This window comes from Artemia franciscana, chromosome 5, assembly GCF_032884065.1.
Source record: "Artemia franciscana chromosome 5, ASM3288406v1, whole genome shotgun sequence".
In the NCBI taxonomy this organism is placed as follows: Eukaryota; Metazoa; Arthropoda; class Branchiopoda; order Anostraca; family Artemiidae; genus Artemia; species Artemia franciscana.
This window is the reverse complement of record NC_088867.1, coordinates 27,654,323-27,673,728: the sequence shown is the minus strand read 5'-3', so window position 1 is coordinate 27,673,728 and position 19,406 is coordinate 27,654,323. Positions and strand designations below refer to the sequence as shown.

General features: G+C 35.3%; 1 protein-coding gene across 1 annotated transcript in view; it reads left to right on the top strand.

The window, feature by feature from the left end:
• Positions 1-19,406, top strand: part of LOC136027197 (probable E3 ubiquitin-protein ligase HERC2) — a gene marked incomplete in the record, with an annotated part of 290,251 nt that overhangs the window by 19,090 nt on the left and 251,755 nt on the right. The window contains 4 exon segments of the mRNA XM_065704213.1: positions 3,023-3,182; positions 6,514-6,805; positions 8,417-8,566; positions 17,882-18,070. Coding sequence (XP_065560285.1) covers positions 3,023-3,182; positions 6,514-6,805; positions 8,417-8,566; positions 17,882-18,070 — 791 coding nt within the window.

Below are 19,406 nucleotides of genomic sequence, written 5' to 3'. Positions count from 1 at the left end.
ATAGATCACAGGTGGTTAAATACCAGAACCATTACTCATATCCTCTCCCTATCTACAACGGCATACACCAAGGAACTCTCCTAGGCCCCATCCTTCTTTCAGTCATGGTTAACAGCCTAGCGAAGGAAGTTCCTGACCGTTGGAAATTTGTTGATGACCTAACGATTGTTGAAAGTTGCTTCAGAAATTTAAAAAGCGACCCTATGAGTATTCTCAATGAAATTGGAAGTGAGGCTTTGGACCTAGATATGACCGTAAACCCCTCTAAGTCCATGATAATGCCGATTTGTTTCCTCAAATCCTCGTCCTGTTTTCTTAATCCTATCCCTCCTGAAATTTATGTATCCTCGGTTAAATTACTTGGAGTCACAATTTCTTCAAATTTAAAGTGGGATATCCACGTTAAAGATATCATCCATAAAGCTAATGCGTCTGTCGCCCTCCTTAAGCTCCTAAATAAATATAGCGTCCCCCCTTCTCACTCCTTAAGGTTGTACACGTCTTTCGTCCGTCCACATCTTGAATATGCTTGTCCAGTTTGGCACCCTGGCATCTCCCGTGAAGAATCAGACAAAATTGAGTCAATCCAAAAAAAAAGAGCCTTGCGAATAATTTTCAAAGAAGGCAAGGTGCCTTACTCTCTGCTCCTAAAAAAAGCTAGTTTGGAAACCCTTGAGCGAAGGAGGTCGTCGTTGTGCCTCCGTTTTTCAAAAAATGCAATAACGAACCCTCGGACGACAAGTATTTTCCCCAAACGTCACTCACCATCCAGATTACGACAGCCTCGAGGTGTTTCTGAGCCTATCCCAGTTTTGTCCCCCATTCGCTGCGTTACTTCCAGATATGAAAAAACCTTTGTCCCCTTCATCACAGAAAAAATAAATAAAATAGCCAACTAGTTTCTCCCCCCTTTTTTTTCTTTTTCATGTGAGGTGCTTTAGGTCGTTACACTAATTTGCTTGCCCCCACTGTTTTGGTTTAGTTTCCCTTTTAATTAATATGTGTTTTTCGTGTGTTTTATGCTTCGTTCTTTTTTTTGTGAGTTTTTGGACTTTTTTTTAGTGTCCCTTTTAATTTGTGTTATGTTTATATGTTTATTTCTTGTTCTTTTCTGTATTATTAGACTTTTTTTGTCCCCTTCCTTTTTTCTTACTTATATATATATTTTCTTTTGACTCATAATTTGATCATTCATTATTATTAGTGTTTTTTGCTTTGTTTGTTTTATTAGTCGACTCCGAAGTCCGAATTCGGCCCTTTGAGGGCTTGTGATAGTGATTTTTTTTGAATAAATATCTTATCTTAAAGCAAAATGTCCTAGCTGCGAGGTTAAACTTTTTGAAAATCAGATAACTTTGAATACTGATAAAAATTCATATTTTCTCTCTTTCGCCAATCACTGGAAGCTGGAAGATACTTTCTTGATACACCAAGCTATTCTGCCGCCTAGATAATTTTCCTCAAGATTTAGTTACTTACATTGCTTTAGTTAATTTTAGCCAACTTCACCTCGTTCAGGATACTTTCTTTAGTGTAGAAACTGATAACGTTCATTTGGTCTGAAGGTAGTAAAAGACACCAATTTACCCAGTTTTTGCAAATTTTCCTAGAACTAAGGGTAGAATTTTGTCTCTTCTCAGTTCGAATGTAGAGGACTAAGACATCGCACCGGTTTAGAATTGTCGAATATAACTTTTCTTTAGAGAACCGTGTAGTTTGAATAAATATCGGAACCTAAAAATAGTATAGATACGTGAACTTGTGCTTATTCTAGAACTCGCCAAAGCACTAGAAATCCCCCCCCAAAGAGACCGGATCCGGTCTGGTTATGTCAATCAGGTATCTAGAACTTGTGCTTATTCTTCCCTTCAAGTTTCATCCCTATTTCTCCAATCTAAGCGTTTTTCAAGATTCCCGGTTTCTAAGATTTCCGGTTTCCGAGATTTCCGATTTCCAATATTTCTGTTTCCCCCCTCCACCCCCCAATGTCCCCAGATCCAATTCGAATTGAAAATGGAACATCTGAACATCTGAGTATTAACGAATAGTTGACGTAGGCGGTTGTGAAAATTACGAACATAATTTTTCAGTTTACTGATTAGAGACCTAAGGCTAGTTTGCAATATAGACGCCCTAATTCGAAAACTTAAGCATATATTTTATGAATGGCGGACGTGTCCCACCCTGCTGAAATTGGAGTCACACATGGATCCGCAACCTGATCGAACAGCACTAAGTTGGGCCCTTTTATCCACACCTTCTCAAATGCTTTCCCCTACTGCGTACACTCAAGCTTCAACTCCCTTTTTCCAGCCTTGTGGTATCTACGCTTGGTCGCCAATTTCCTTTGGTCAGCAGTTTTTATTGACTGCTACAGTTCCAGTTATCTATGCGTTGTGTACCAATATGTGTCCGATCCCCTTAGTAAAGGGTGCGTTTAATAAATTGATAACACACAAAATGAATTGAAAATGCACAAAATAAATTGAAAACACAAAAAATAAATTGAAAACACACAAAGTAAATTGAAAACACACAAATTAAATTGAAAACACACTAAATAAATTGAAAACACATTGAATAAATAATAGTGATTAAGACTTTTAATTTTGACTGTAATTCAAAAAATAGTAGACCCTGAAGTTTCACATTCGATTTTTTGTTGTCTTTTGTTTTTGTCTTTTTTTTCCTTTGTCTCCTAATTGACAGCAAAAAAGGCATAATTGTTTGATAAAGAAATGTTTTAAAGATATGAACATCCAAACAAAGATCCATTTAGCAATTAATCAAATTAAGTGTTCTTGGTTCAGAATGTGGTCGTAGAATTTTTACGCTACCCTCAGATGAGTATACAGAAATAAGAGCTGTGATTATTTCCTCCTTCTTCCCTGCTATATTACTATTACATACCTTTACTTTACTATAGATTGGTATAGTATACCAAAGGGATAGTATAGATTACTATACCAGTGCCTATGCCATACCTTTTGGTATAGTATATATTCCTTTACTTCATTTATAGGAGAGGATTCAGACCTTTGTTCAGATTTTCTAAATGAAACATTGGATGTGCTAAGCTCGCTACCAGAGGCATCTCTTTTTCACGAAGAAAATTTTAATCCTATTTGGCTAGATATTGTTGAGCGAACATCTAAGTTTTTAAGGACGTTAATTTCTCCGAGGTAGGAACTTCATTTTCACTTTTTCGTTTTTATAATTTTAAAGTATAATTCAGAGACTGAACCTCCCTAGTCCCCCGAGGACTTGCATTCCAATTTTTCAAAAACGATACTGGAAAAGCAATGACTTAGCTATTTCTGAGTGCTATATGTTAAGATTTATGTTTCATGGAAATTACAAGAATAATTAATATATTTTGTGTACATCAGATGGTACAATTTAAAGTTAGATGCACTAACAAATAATTTAATAAAAAAAACCTTAGGCATGATTTGTTAACAAAGACAACTGGATACTTTCAACCTAAATCATACTGGCTGATTAAAACTGAGTATTGGGTTTAAGTTGGGGGAAAATCGTTAAAGTAGTTTAAGTCTTTATCACCTAATAGTTATATTCTTAATCATATTTTTCACAATTTACTGATAATAATCTTGTAAAACAGATCTTAGTCCCAAAAGGCTCATAGGACTAACCTCGAAGTTTTCATAAGAAATTTGATGTTTTTATCTGTCAAGAATATGAGGGTTGGCAAAATAATCTAAAAAATTAATAAACTAAACTGTTTACTTCCTTGTCGGTAGTGAAGCAAATACAGCTTAGTCAGATCAACTCAGAATAGAATGAGGGCCGACTTTCATTGAATTAGACAGTTCCCAGCCTATAAAAAGTAAGAAAGAGTTCAGTGGCACGAACTCATAGAAATATTTTGGGAGTGGGGCAAAATGTATTTTGAAAATCTTGGGGTGGGGCAGCAATTTCGTTTTTCTAAGAGATTGCAAAAAAGGGTATTTTTCAATGAAAATACCAAAGAAAGGTAACACTCCCACCACTTTTCTCTCTAATTGCTGTCAATGAAACATAAATTCGACAATGAAAATAAGAGGGACTACAGGGCTAATTCCCTGTCCCCCTCAGACATCCCTTAAAATGTGATAACTGACACTAGTGTCGACAAAAAAACTTCATTGCCATCTAGCGACGCTTGACATTTGGCATTTTTTTCAGTCTAATAATAAGAATAATTAATTAAGATAGATAGATTGATAGATTTATTTTCGTATAAAAACACAATAATAATACTGCAATTTACAAATCCCCACAAAGGCTCCATGGCCTGGAGGAGGGGGACTATGAAACAAGTCTTATAATATTAATTGTTTTTAGTTGGTAAAATTAGTGTACTAATAATTGTCTGATCTCTGTTTCTGACAAAATAACGATTTACGAAGCATGAAAATTACCAAGTATGACCAAACGCTACATAGCGTTGATATTTTTTGCCGACACTGCAGCCAGTTTTTATTCTTATAAGTTACCCATACTCATTGGTATCTATTACAAAATTAACTGGTTTTTTATAAGGCTCTTGAATAGTTTTAATTACGTCTAGGTTCTCCAAGTTTTCGCCCAAAAGTAGTTCGGTCGTACTCCAGCCAAAATTGGTGCATTGTGGCACAAAATGGCAAAAAAGTACTTGGTTGTACAGGCGTTTCTTTTTTCACTTAATGGCTACAGTCAAAGGAGCTGTGTCCCAATCTGCTATGACAACTGGTTCGATTCCTTAGATTGCCCTTGTTGCGGTTTCCAGGCTTCAGCTTCGCAAATATAGCTGAAGTATATCTGAAATTCTGTTTGATTTATGCCAAAATTATTTTGTTGCTATTTTAGATGTCTTTAGTTGCGTTTTTCAACTCGGCTGTGAAGGGAGTGGCTCATTTTCATTATTACTAAATTTTTTTTCATTATTAATATACGTGTAGGAGGACTCACAAACTAAGCTCACAAATCACGCCACAGCGGTTTATTGCTTCAGCAGCTAAAAAAAAACTTATCTATTTTATTATTGCTACGGGCAAAATTTTTCTCATCCTTATTATTTACTTTCCTTGCTATCCTACACCACAACATGTTCAAGCTTAACATGCAACTTATAAAATATTTTCAGCCGGTAATCCGGGTTAGACATTCTTCTATTAGATCCCTTCATGATTCTTCAGCCATCTGAAATTTTTGGCAAAATAGAGAATCAATTCTTCTAGTTCTATTGAGATGATTCTGAGAATTCCCAATTCCTGTGATGACTTCTATTAAAATTCGCGTTTCGGACCTTTTAAGTCTAAGAACATGTTTGGTTGGTATGGGATTAAAGTTTGGAATTAATTCCTCTGTTTCTTTACATATCATCGTTTTTGTGCCAATTCTGTTCCACTCTCTCCATGGTCCGTCTCCTTATAGCAGTTTGCCAGCAACTCCAAGAAATGGGAATACAATACTTCGCTCCATAACAAGTTGCTTCATTTGTCAACTAGTTATCCCAGGCCTGACATCGACGTAATACGGTTACTATTGGATGCTAGTCTGTTTAAGGCTTTATTGCACTCCAGTTTGCCTTTTTGTCTGCTTTGAATATTCTCAACAGTATTAAGACATGCTTGGTTATCTGGTATGACACAAGTGCTCCTGTGCCATAGCTCCTGCGTTCCTGTACTATTTAATGTTGCCTCTTTTATACGAATCATTTCAGCCTAGAAGACCATTGCAAATTCTCTTAAGAGACAACTTGTAATTTCTTCGTTTATATCAGGGGCATTATGGTGAATTACTACTCTGTTTTTCGTTGGTCCGCGAACCATCTTTATAGCAAATTATTGCTTGATTTTGATGCGTTAGTGCGATTTCTTGCTCTATTTCATGCTTCTTTTTTTATGACAATCAAAAACTGCCTTGTTCGTTATGTCATTGGGATGATATTATCCTAGGGCTGCGTTAAAGTGAATTTTAGTTTTCCGACTTTGTAACTGTTGTCTCTTAGTCCATTGGTCAGTAATTCCCAGCCTGACAACACTTTTTATCGCTTCGTCCACTTGGAAGTTCATCGTAGATCCAAGTCTTACACATAGTTCCATGGATGTCCTGTCTGTTCTATAGTACGGTAGTGTGATTATAAGGGTGGCTTGAAATTGTTTTGCTTAAAGAAAAATATTTCTTTTGCTTAAATTTAATCACAGTCATGCTAAGCAATTACATACATACAATAACAATTTACATACAAAAATCAATAAGATTCACCCAAGACCAAACGGTTAACGTGGAGTGAAACAGGTAAATAAAACACATACATATAACATTGTTTCAATTCACTATAATAAAAAAAAAGAAAAAAGAGAGAAAAAAGTTCAGCTGTAAAGCCCTTTTGCTTTTGAATTGTAAATAGGAACTTATAACTTGCTTCACTGTAATTGTTTGTGGCTCTAAAATATAATCAAAGACCAACCCAATTTTAATTTTTTATATAATTTGCTCATCTGTACTACGTTTTCCTTTAAACAGTGAACAGATGGCAATGGGTTGTGTTCCTTCGAAAGACAAACATACTGCCATTGCACTCCTTATTGAACTTGCTATTCAACGAGGATTGTTGAGCGATATTCTCTCTGTTATAATTTTACTCCTGGAAATACAAGAAGGTAGTGGAAGAGGGAGAGACAATAGAGGACTCCGTCGGAATGGATTATCTGCTCTCGTTTGTTCCTTGAAACGTTTTGAACGAATTGGAAGCTCCACTACTATTTATGAAGATGCCTGGAATGATGAAATTGAAGATTTAGGAGATGACTATATAGTAAGTTCGGTTTTGTTCTTTTTTAGTACACACTACAATAATATAAATCCATGTTTTTCTGAAAATTCGTAAAATAACGCATTGAATTTGCTTATATATATTTTTTTCATATTATTTTCATTATTCCTTTTATTTACATTAACTATAAGCCAAAAGAAAAGAAATTGAGTCTAAAAAACTGAGAGCGATTGAGGAAATAATTACTTAACACGTCTTTACTGTCAAAATAGTCTTAAAAAAGACTAAAAAATAATTTTCCATGGAAGAGAGTATTATTTCACCTTTTTTTGCCTGTACCTTTTTCCATTTTATTTTATATACTGCTTGAGGTGGCAGAGGCCCTCGAAGAGATACACTGGAAACTAAATGACGATTTATGATCTATATTAGGAAGGATTGTGTTAAGTTTCCAGCCAAGATTATATTTCTTCTAGCCATATTTCTGTTTTCGAGTGAAAACACTTTACAAGCAAGTAGACAGGAATTTGAAATTAAACTTAGAAATATTATTTATTTAAATTGATTGTAGTATTAAATTTTCTCCGTTTTAAAGTGACTAACGTGTTTGCTATAGTAACCACTTGCACAAGATGCAGGTGTCCTAAGAGTCATCATGTGTAATAATCCAGTATAGCACTATTCTTTGCTAGTCTCGGTGGTATTGTGTAAGCCGTTGATTTATTTTGTACGACATTGGTTAGTCTGTACGCAATTAACTTGTAAGCCATTGGTTTAAGGAGAAGTAGCTAGATTAGATGAGCCAAATCCTTTTATTACAATTTAATGAGACAGTAGAATTCATTTATTCAGAGGAAAAAAGTGTGTTTATCTAGGCTAGTTGTAATATTCAATATTCCCCTATTCACAGCTAAAACCGACTCGATATAGCAATTAATTACGTCAGATGAAGAAGTCATCTTGTGAAATAATCCAGCAGGGTGCAATCCTTTGTTAGTTTTAGTTGTATCTTGTATGTCATTGATTGAAGTGCAATAAATAGTTTGATACTATTTTTGTTTTATATTAATAGGCTATATTAATGTAGGGCTTATTTGCCACAAGGTCAAATCTGAAGCGGCTCCCTAAGGATATATTGATACGTTTAAAGATCCGGAAATCGAGGATTTTCTAGCGAATGCGGAACAGCCTCCATCTTTTTCTGCAAGCTATTTCTGTTTGTGACTTAGGCTGAATTTACTATTTCATTTCCTGCGTTTGGGGCTGAGGTAGAGGAATGGTACCTCGCATGCCTCTTGAATTTTATTATCTTTTCAACCGTAAAAGAAAGCAGAGCTTATCCTTTGCTCCAGTATTAATTGTAACTTTCGAAAGTTTGCCCAGCTAGAAATTCAATTTTAAGCTACGAATGATATTTCTTTTTGACTCAGTTGTCCTGGATAAGCTGATAAAAATACAAGAAATAGTTTCTATTGTTAAACAAATTCGTTAATTTCGACTGTTGGGGTACGCCTTGAAAAAAGAAATCGGATAATAATTTAGCGCAAAGCAAGCTAAGTCCTAATTCGTGAAAAATGTTGTTTTGGACAAAGAAAATAAAAGGAGATGAAAATAGACAGTATAAGTTATAATTGTCAACATTTTTTTTTTCAGCCGAACCCAACAATCTGTTTTTTGCGCTACCTTCAAATGCCAGATGATCCGTTTGGTATTGTTGACATAGATGACGCTTGCACAGTCATGCTTGCTCACTTGGACCGTCTAGCAGCTTCTCATTTGCCTCCGTGGGAGGCAAGACTTAAGGTTCGTATTCTTCCATCAGGTTAGGTGTGTTTTTTTAGGTAGGTATATTCATCGTAAAATTTGATCAGTAACAGTGATTATTATCTACTTTTTTTTTTAATGAAAGTGTACAAAAAGAAAGAACAGAAACAATTTTTGGACATTCTTCTATCATAATTTTCAACTCGGTTACTGCGTATAAGTAACCGCGTTAAACCAGTTTCCGGATAGATTGTCTTTTAACATTCTGAAGCTGAAAAATAAATTATCCCAACGTCTAGTTTGCAGCCAAGTAGCTATCTTAAAACTAAAAGTGTACATCACTCTTTTTTTTTATAAATGATTTCGACATGCTTTTATTTAAAATAACAAACTCTCAGAACAAAATTTAGCATAAGAAATTTTTTTTATCAAGATATGATCATATCCAAGAATGTCTACATCAGAAGGATCAAATTGCTTAAGCTCTATTACAAAGTTTAGACCATTGCTTAAACCAAAAATTAATAGAAAATTACAAGTCCAGAACAATTAAATATGCAATGGAGCAGACAATAAAGATGGTGCTTATGAAGCATCAACAACTAGTATGTGTTTATTAGATCTTTCTTGATCTAATCTAATTCAGATATCAAATTTATTAAATCTTTTATTGATTTTTTTCTGTATATTATTGTCAAAATAGTTTGTCGAATTTGATCATAGGGATATTCCCTTAATATAAGGATTGACACATAAATTACAAAATACGTTTTGGCTCTATTTTATTCTGATGCATATACTTCATACCAATAGATACTTATAAAATCTAAATACAAAAACTCACAAGCAGAAAATAGAAAGACAGTTAGAAACTTAAAAAGAACAAAAGCTTTTTTTTGGTAGTATTTATCACTAGTTATATTAGTAAACTTTCATTGCTAAAGCTAAAAAAAAAAAAATTGCTGTAGTTTCATTCATGTGTTTTCTTTATTAATGTGGTAAAATTTAAGAAACTATAAGAAAAAACTAAATTTTTACTTCTGATAAAACTTAAAGAAACGATGAGTCGACATGGAAAAGGCTTAAAACAGACCAAGTGTGAAGTAAACATTACTAGTACGACGAGACTTAAGGTTTTTGTTTCCTATAAAACATGTGATTTTATGTCAAGCCATGAGCTCTTAACCTGCACCATAAAGAGAAGATACTTGTCTCATTCATATGTTGCTGAATTCATATATTGCTCATTTATGTATTGGATTCGTTTTAACAATTAAGCAAGAACTATCAAAGGCACTACTCAAACTAGGAAATTTTCTGCATTATTTTTATCAGCAAACATACATGTTATTTGTAGGAATAGGTAGCCTATTATTTAAGATAAACTCGGGGAAAAAAAAATAAAAGTAATAAAAAAAAATTAAAAATACGAAATATTAAAAGTACTAAAAAATTAAGAGTAATAAAAATTTATTCTAGAATCCAAAGCATTTGCTTCTATTATAGACATCCCTCTGCTTACAAATAGTCAGAACTTTCTTGGTGGCCGGGGTGTAAAAATATGTCGGTAGAATTATTAGTGGGGATACGATGGGCTATTATATTAAAAATCCAATTGTAACATTTTGCCAACCAAAGAATATCAAAAATTATTTTGCAATTTAATGCATTTGCCTCTATCATAGACGCCGCTCTGTTTTCAAACAGTCCAAAATGTCTTGGTGGCAAAAACGTGTTAGTGGCGCTCTTAACCCCACTAACTTGTTTTATTTTATATCCAGCCATAATCTCTTAACCTGCACCATAAAGAGAAGATACTTGTCTCATTCATATATTGCTGGATTCGTTAGTATGAAATTGTTAAAAACCTTCGATCTTGAGAGCTCATTTTCAGTTATAAAGAAATGCTAAGCGAATATATTATAGGTAATTCAGTAGATGGATAAAGTTTAATGTTAACGAAAATGATCTCTATGACTGCTGAAAATTTACATAACGAAATAGCACAAGGAAAACAAACCTGAAATAATCTACTTTGGATATTAGATTGATTCATGAAACATACCCATCAAACAAGCAACGGAGCCAATTAAAAAATAAGTTGAACACATAGTGGGTTTCAACCTATATGCGCCGGTAATTCCAAGAAAAAAAAAAAAAAAACAACCCTGTATCTTCCTCTGTATCTGAAAACTCTTCATACAAACTTAAGAAACTTTAAGAAAAACTAAGTTTTTTAATTTGATAAAACTTAAAGAAGCATAAATGTGCATCTGATATCTGTAGATGCAGAGATATCAGAAAGGGTGACAAAGACGAACGCCTGTTTTGGCCGTCTTCTGAGAACAATATTCCACAAAGCCCAGATCAACCGTCTCACGAAAGCTCGTATTTACTCTGCCTCGGCAGCAAGTGTTGTGTTGCACTCGTCAGAGACTTGGCCTTTGACTCAGTCGCAGATGGTGAAGATAGATGCTGTCCAGACAAAACACCTCCACAAAATCGAACACTTTAGGTGGCTTGACAGGTTACGGAACATGGATATCCTGTGGTCCTTTAAATTACCACCCGTTTTCATACAGCTTGAGTCCTGCTCGTCGTGTTGGTACGGACATTTACTTCGCCTACCCACTAAAACGCCTGTCCGACTTATATTCGACTTCGAACCAACTGCAAACGGCTGGAAACGCCCCAGGGGTAGATCACGTATGAGATGAGTGGATATCATCCGCGATCGACTCACTGCGTAGGGCATTGACCCCAGCGAAGTCCCTTCCCTCGCCCAAAACTGGCCACTCTGGAGACGATTAACTGCGCTGACGTCTGGTTCCCTCTACGCTAGTGACGCTGCTGAGCAAGAGATTTAAGTTAAGTAAGTCAAAGTGCATACAAAAAATGACGAATCAGAAAAAAAAATCATACCTCACAGTTATCAGAACTGACTGACTTTTTTAAAGTAAAAATTTACTTAAAATTTGTAGTGAAAATTTTAAAGTAAAAATTTACTTAACACATAGTAGGTCAGAGCTGAAGACAAACGGTCACTTTACACATAAGCTTGTTTTTTCACAAAAATTATAGTATGAAAATGCTATGCTTTTTCAAAGGATGGGGATTATGGGCTTATGAGGGAACAGATACAAGATGTTTTGCCAAAGGAAAGAAAAGTGAGCCGGGTTTTGACTTTTCTTACTTTGTTAATTTCAAGATTGAATATATTTGTCTAAATTTCTAAAATGGTGCAACGCACAAGTAATACCCTACAGTAACCGACCTAGCGATTTGACGATTTTAATAACCAGCAACAGTAGTGAGCTAAAACCAAAATACAGTAATCGATTTGACGTGGCCTCAATGTCGGTGTTCTACAGATACATGCATTGCCCTCTGTCTGAGGAGGTGTCATGACTTATTCCAGATAGAATAAAGGCTTTGCGATCAACTAGCCAAAGTACAGCTCGACAGAACTGCCTTACGCAGGGCACACCCTGCCAAGAAAAATATAAGACAAGCTTCGCTCGACGATCTGTCGCTATATGGAATGGCCTCCCAATAGGCGTAATCCTGGAAAATCATTCTCTTGAGACTTTCAAAAAAAGGTATAATAAACACCTTAAAACTAATTAGTGCGGTACAGGACTAGCGGTATATCATCCCTTGTGACGTAGCCGTGACGACTGTATTAAAATAAGCATTAGAAGGTAACGGCAATGGAAGTATAGCACATTTCGTGTATATGGGGGACATCCCTCTCCCTAACCCCTTGCTCTACATATTTAAGTTTTTTAATGCTTTACAGAAAGCATTTGTGAGCGTCACAGACTTAGTTAATTAGTGACTGGAGATGTTCTATTTACGGAATGTTTTTGAAACATTTTAATGGAACATTTCATTGTTTAGCGCAAATGCGCATGAATAAGCTCTTTCATTCCTGAAGTATTGTCAAATTTGTTTTATCCCATTCCAATTACTCTTGTTTTTGAGCAGCGTTCTTAAAGCATTATGTACATAAATTAAAGTTTAGTGAAAAGAGCAAGAGGTTAGGGAGAGGATAGCGTCTATCATACGCGGAATAATTTGTATTCGTTTTTAAATTTTAACGGCGCACTTTGCTTTCGTTTGCAAAAAACTTATTTCTTATATATTTAACTTCTGTTCATTTTGTTATCCTATCTTGGGTTTGCTTTAATATGGGGATGTCTACCACCCCCTCAAATCCTACCCATCTAATCAAAATTTTACCTTTACAGAACCAGTACTTCGAGGAGCTCATTTCGCATTTTGTAGATTTTGGCCTCGAAGATTTGGTACTTGTTGAATTTCATGTATAATTTTCTTTAAGATTGCACCCCTTTTTGTGAAATCAATTTTAAAATCTTTTTCCACAGAACAAGTTTTTCAAAGAAAAGTAAAGAGTTCCACTAAGCCACAAATGAGGAGAAATAAAGTCAAATAATCTCTGAAGCGTAAAACTACCACAAATTGCTATCAATAAATAAATGAAACTCAAAACAAACAGAAATTACGAAAAAATATCCGAATCCAACTCAAAAACGAGCAAAATTAAAATGAGAAGGGCTGATAATCCCCATGCTTTCTCAAAACCAGAACATAATGTGCGCTTTACTGAAAAAAAAAAACAAACAAAAATACATATGACCATGGATTGTCAGTTTAATTGACATATACTGATATTTATTCCTTAAAGTTTGGTTAATTTTTTATTTGTAAAAGTAAAAAACTGACAATATTTAAAACGTATTTTGTTTTTAGTAAACCGCAAATTATTTCCTCGTCTTGAGAAGGCATGGCGATTATCAGACCTACTTATGTTAATTTCTGCTCGTTTTGACTGTGATTCAGCTATTTATTATAATTTCTGTTCGTTTTGAGTTTCATTTATTTACAAAGGCATAATTACCTATCAACAATACTGAATAAAATAGCTCTCTTAAAATTTTGAACGGATATGATTTGTGAATGATGGGCTTTGGGTAGGGGGGGGGGAGGGGCTGATTGCCCTCCATTCACTTTTGACTCTTAAAAAGGCCATTAAAACCTCCGACTTCCAATCAAGTGAGCTCCATCCGATCCAAAGTTTATACGACTATCCGCTCCATAAAAACCTTAGATGTCCCGGACATAACTTACAACCCTTGCCCATGGGCCGTGAGGGACTGTGTACACCCTAAAGATACTGTTATCTTATTTTAGGACTATTGGTAATAAAATGACTTTCTCAGAATTTCAATTGAATGTGTTTTGGGAAAAAGAGGATGCCAGGGAGTTGGACGAGTTGCTCTCCATAATGTTTTACACTTAAACGGAAACTAGATCTCCACATTTCAAATCAAATGAGCCTCTTCTAAAGCTCACACGGCCACCCATTCCATAAAACCTTATACACCCCTGGGGCATAACTCACAACCCTTATTCCCAGACTCCGGAGGATTCTGTCCACCTGAAAGATCTTGTTATGTGATCTTTGGACGATGGGGGTGGCTGCCATCGATCACGTTGATTCTAAAAAGAGAACTAGAACATCTGATTTCCAATCTAGTGAGCTCCCACCGGAGCTTATACGACCACCTATTCCATAAAAACCCTATATCCCCATAGGGTCTAACCTACAACCCTTTTACTAAGGGCTGCGGGGGAGGGGGGTATCATCCTCAAAGACACAATTTACAGACCTTTCAACTTCGCTGAATAATATGGCTATCTCAAAGTTTTGGTTATATGTGTTTTAGGAATTGATGGGTGTGGGAGGAGGCTTGTTGCCCTTTAATCACTTTTGGCTATTAAAAAGGGCCCTTTCAGTTTCCAATGGAATGAGTGTTTTGAAGTTTCTACGACAACAAGTCTCAACCATCTCAAAATTTTTATCAGATGCATTTTTGGAAAAATACAAGGTGTGTGTGTGTTTTTTTGTGTGTATGGGGGGCGGGGTTATCCGCCCTCCCATGAATTCGAATCTTAAAAATTGTACTAGAACTTCTGATTACCAATCCAATGAGCCTCCTCGAAAAACCCTATGTGCCCCCAGGGCATAATTTACAACCCTTGCCCTAAAGGCTTCGGTGGAGGGGGGGGGGTGTCATCCTCAAAGGCATAAATTTCCGGACCTTTGAAGTACTCTTAAAAGAATGACTGTCTCAAAAAATATGTGTTTGGGGAAATGGTGGGCGTGGGCGGGGGAAATTTTGGGCGTGGGAGGGGGGTTAGTTGCCTTCCAATCATTTTTGAACATTAAAAGGGGCACTAGCCTCTTCAATTTCCCATTGAATGAGTCTTTTTTGAAGTTTCTACGACAACAAATGACCGTCTCAGAATTTCTATCAGATGGATGTTGGTAAAATACAAGGTCTGTGTGTGTCGGGGGGGGGAGTATTCTGCCTCCGTTCAATTTGAATCTTACAAATGGTACTAGAACTTCTGGTTACCAATTGAATTAGCCCCCTCCGAAGTTTAGACGACCATCCTTTCTATAAAAATCTTACATGGCCCCAGGGCAAAACTTACAACCTTCGCCCTGAGGGCTCTGGGGTTGTCATTCTCAAAGACATAACTTTCGGATCTTATAACTACACTTAAAAAAATAGCTGTCTCAAAATTTCTATTGGATGTGTTTGGGGAAAGGGTGGGAACGGGAGGGGGGTTAGTTGCCCTCCAATCATTTCGACTGTTAAAAGGGCCCTTAGCCTCTTTAATTTCCAATCGAATGAGCCTTTTTCGAAGCTTCTACGACAACAAACCACGTTGAACAGAAAGACTATCTAAAAACTTTGATTGCATGTGTTTTATTTAAAAGGGCACTAGCCCTTTTCAATTTCTGATCGAAGGAGCCCTTTTTAAATTTTATACGACAACTCATTCGATACAAAGTGCCCTCTAATACCTTATGCATGTATTGTAATCAAAATTTTTTCTTCTTTATTTCCGCTTCTGTTGATAAGGGTCGCACATGACCTACATATTGCTCGTAGAAACTGTTTGATCCACGACCCTCTTAAATGTTTGGGAAGCTAACACTCCCTACTTCAGCCTCTTTTTTACTTTCAAATTTGATGTTTGTATAACAATGCGTCGGTAATGATAATCATTCCTGAAAAATTGTACCCCTTCAAATATTTATCAAGAGGGAGGGATGGGAACCTGGGACCCTTGGGGAAAGGTCTAAGTTAAAAATTTGCCCATTTTTTACGTGTAATGTTTGTTATCGGGAAGTATGTAAACACTTTTTGGGTGGGGGGGAGGAAATTTTCTGTTGGTGGGATTTTCCATAGTGGGGGAAGTTCCCCGAGAGTGAATTTTTCAGGGGAAGTTTTACACCGGGGGAATTTGCCAGAATTCCTATACGAAATTTCTCTTGTGTCGTGCTTTCTCTTTGCCGACTCAATTTTACGCGTGAAGATGCTAAGGGTCACTGTCCGGGGAAAAGTTTCATCAGGATTGAATTGTCTAGAGAATAAATAAGTGGGGAGGAGGGATTTTTCCGGGGAGTTGTAGACAGACTTCCTGACATTACTTAAAAAAACGATCAGAAATTAAATAAAAAATTAAGTTTTTTCAACTGAAAGAAAAGATTAACATTAAAACTTAAAACAAACAGAAATTATTACGTATATGTAGGGGTTGCTCTTCCTCAAAACCTTGCTCTTCACGCTAAACTCTGAATTATGTCCTAATTTTATAAGAATGACTGCTTAAACATTATGTTCGTTTAATTAGAACAATAAAAAGCTTTTTTTAAAAGTACTGAAAAATTTTAGCGTAAAGAGCGAGGTGTTGAGGAAGAGTAACCCCCTTGTATACGTAATAGTTTCTGTTCATCTTAAGTTTTAATGTTGCTCCTCACTTTCTGTTGAAAAAACTTGTTTTTTTTTAAATTTAATCTTTGTATAAACAACGGGCAACTTAAGGAGGGAATTGGGCGTCACCTGACATTGTGACTTGTGAAACCGAGAGTTTCAAATATATTTTTGGATTGTTCAACATAGATTGGATATCTCAGAGTTTCACTCTATAGTTTTGTGGTTGTCATAGTGCAAAAATTTTGTTTTATGCCTCAATATGGCAGAGAATTCCACTTTGCCATGGCACAATCTCTTTTGCTACTTAAAAAGCGTACTAGAACTTTGAGTTTCTGTTCAAATGAGCACTGTCTGGGCAATGTATAACTGTTGGTTAAATTTATCTCCTATGAAGCAAAAACCGAAACAAACAAACAAATGAACGCGTACCTGTGGACATCCTTCTCGAAAAATGCACAATTTCGCATTTTGTAGCTAGGGACTTGAAACCTCTGCATTGAGGTTTTTAAGTGCGCTGAATTTGATTGTATAATTTTCATCAAGATATCTCCCATTTTAGGGGATATTTCACAACTTTTAAAAAAATCAGACTTGTGATTTTTTCAGGCTTGTAATTTTTGGTAGGCAACCGAATCAGTTTTATATATTTAAGATCATCATAAAAGCCAATTATTTTGATGCATATACTGATATCAGAGCGCATTTTCTTCGGAGTTTTGGTTGCTTTTAACACGAGTCGCTCCTTACTTGCCGTTTGTAACTTCGAATAAGTAATCTGGTCAACTGGCGTGTTGCTGCTGTTTTTAGGAAGGATCTCCTATGTAAATTCTTGCTTCAAACCGAGAAATCTTGATAGATTTTTTGAAAATAACTTTATGATCAAATTTTATATACTTATATTGTACCAAGGGGAAGGGGATTTTCTTATGTATTTTGGTATGGAGAATACCCATAGGTAAATTTTGTATTAACTTATTCAAATTCACTTTTATTAAAATAATTCAATGCTATATGAATTATTATGTAGTAACTTATTCAAATTCACTTTTATTAAAATAATTCAATGCTGTATGAATTATTATGTAGTAACTTATTCAAATTCACTTTTATTAAAATAATTCAATGCTGTATGAATTATTATGTAGTAACTTATTCAAATTCACTTTTATTAAAATAATTCAATGCTGTATGAATTATTATGTAGTAACTTATTCAAATTCACTTTTATTAAAATAATTCAATGCTGTATGAATTATTATGTAGTAACTTATTCAAATTCACTTTTATTAAAATATTTCAATGCTGTACAGCCAAATTATTTTTCATAGTGCTAATAAATCTTGTTTTCAGATGATAGTCGTACAATCGTACAAAGTTAGTCGAGTGTATGTCAATTGCTTTGACGGTTAAATCTATTTAGAAAGCAATATGTAAAACTAATAAATTGGATTTAATCTATTTGAAATTTGTAAGGCTTATACATTACTTGACATGTAATAAGTATTGTTGCCTAACAGATGAATTGTATTTTTTTTTCCAGGATTCTGTGCTGAATAAAGAAAGTGGACTCTCAAAAATTGACTTCAAAGAGTCGCATCCTTCGCCGAAACCATTGAAGAACCTGGGTTCACTGAAACCCAAGCAAGTTTTATGTACAACGTCGGATATTGTTGTTATCTTAACACACTCTGGAAAAATACTAATTGTCAAATCAATCGAGGAACAAGAAGTACGTACTGGAATATCTTCTATTATCTCTTGTCATGCATCAACATGGTCGTGAACCAAAATTTTATATAATTTATTTTTACTTCTATTATAAACAAAATACGTCATATCATGCCGTTGACAGGGGGTTAAATGTAAATAATTACCAAACTACAATAATAATTTCCCCCTACTTACTACTACTTCTACTAATAACTCAATGTAGTGCCAAGCTGCTTAAGTTTGACATAGCTAAGTCTGACATAGTCTTCGGGCTTTTTTTTGGGACAACTTGCTTTTCATTTGGCCCCAGATCAAGGCCGTAATTTGCTATGGAGTATGGGGATACGCCCTACTCCTCCAGATCCAATCTTCCTCCAGACCCAAGTTTGATCCCCCAGACTTCAGTTTGCCCCCCTCGGCTGAAATTTAGTTTTTGCAAAAAATATTGTTAAAACTAAGTTAAGCCTGCATAATTCAAGTATCCTTGAAGTATATCTTTGTCTTTATGGTAATATACGGTTCATTTTTCAGGTTTCACTGTCATTTTCACTTGATCTGAGAATTGGTTCCAACTTCCCCCTCCCCTCCCCAGTATTTTGTCGAAATCACGCCAGTGTCCCAGATGGCCAAAAAACACAGTCTTTGGCATTCTGTCCTCCTCCATCCGTAGAACGTGACATACCCATCTTAGTCTTTTTTGTTATAATAGTCCTAGAAAGTGAAACCACATTTTCGTCCAGGTTAATGTTTGATGTACGGTCAGTTAAACCAGAACATAAAACTTTCCTTAAGCGATTCATTTGGAAAGCATTTAATAGATCTTCTTCAGCCTTTCAGAGCGCCCATGGTTCAGAACTATACTTGACTTTTGTCGTGATCACATTCCAATGTTCAAATGTTAATTCGCAGACTTATCTTCCTATTCGTCTAGATTTTTTTCAAATGCGGAAAAACATCCTGTGCTTTTGCAGTTCTACTTTTATATTTTCATTGCATCCATCATCTTTACTAATAATAGGTCATAGATAATTGTTGACCTGCATGAAAAAACAACATTTTTTTCTGACCTCAACATTTTCGAAAGCAACTCTAAATAAGTTAAGGGTTGTACAATACAGTATTATAAGCAAGTCAGCGAATTTGCTCATTATCTTTAAAAATTTTTGACAGCATTGACAGTAACCCTACCTCTTGGAAAGGTCTTCGACAAAGCTGACAACCTCAGTTCTCAAAAAAAGAATAGAAAAAACCTTTCCTCAACCTAACTTGGAAAATGAATAACCAGTCGCAGTGTATAGAAAAGAAATTCGCTTTTAATTGTCAACTTGTGAATTCAGGCAACAAAAATCTAAACA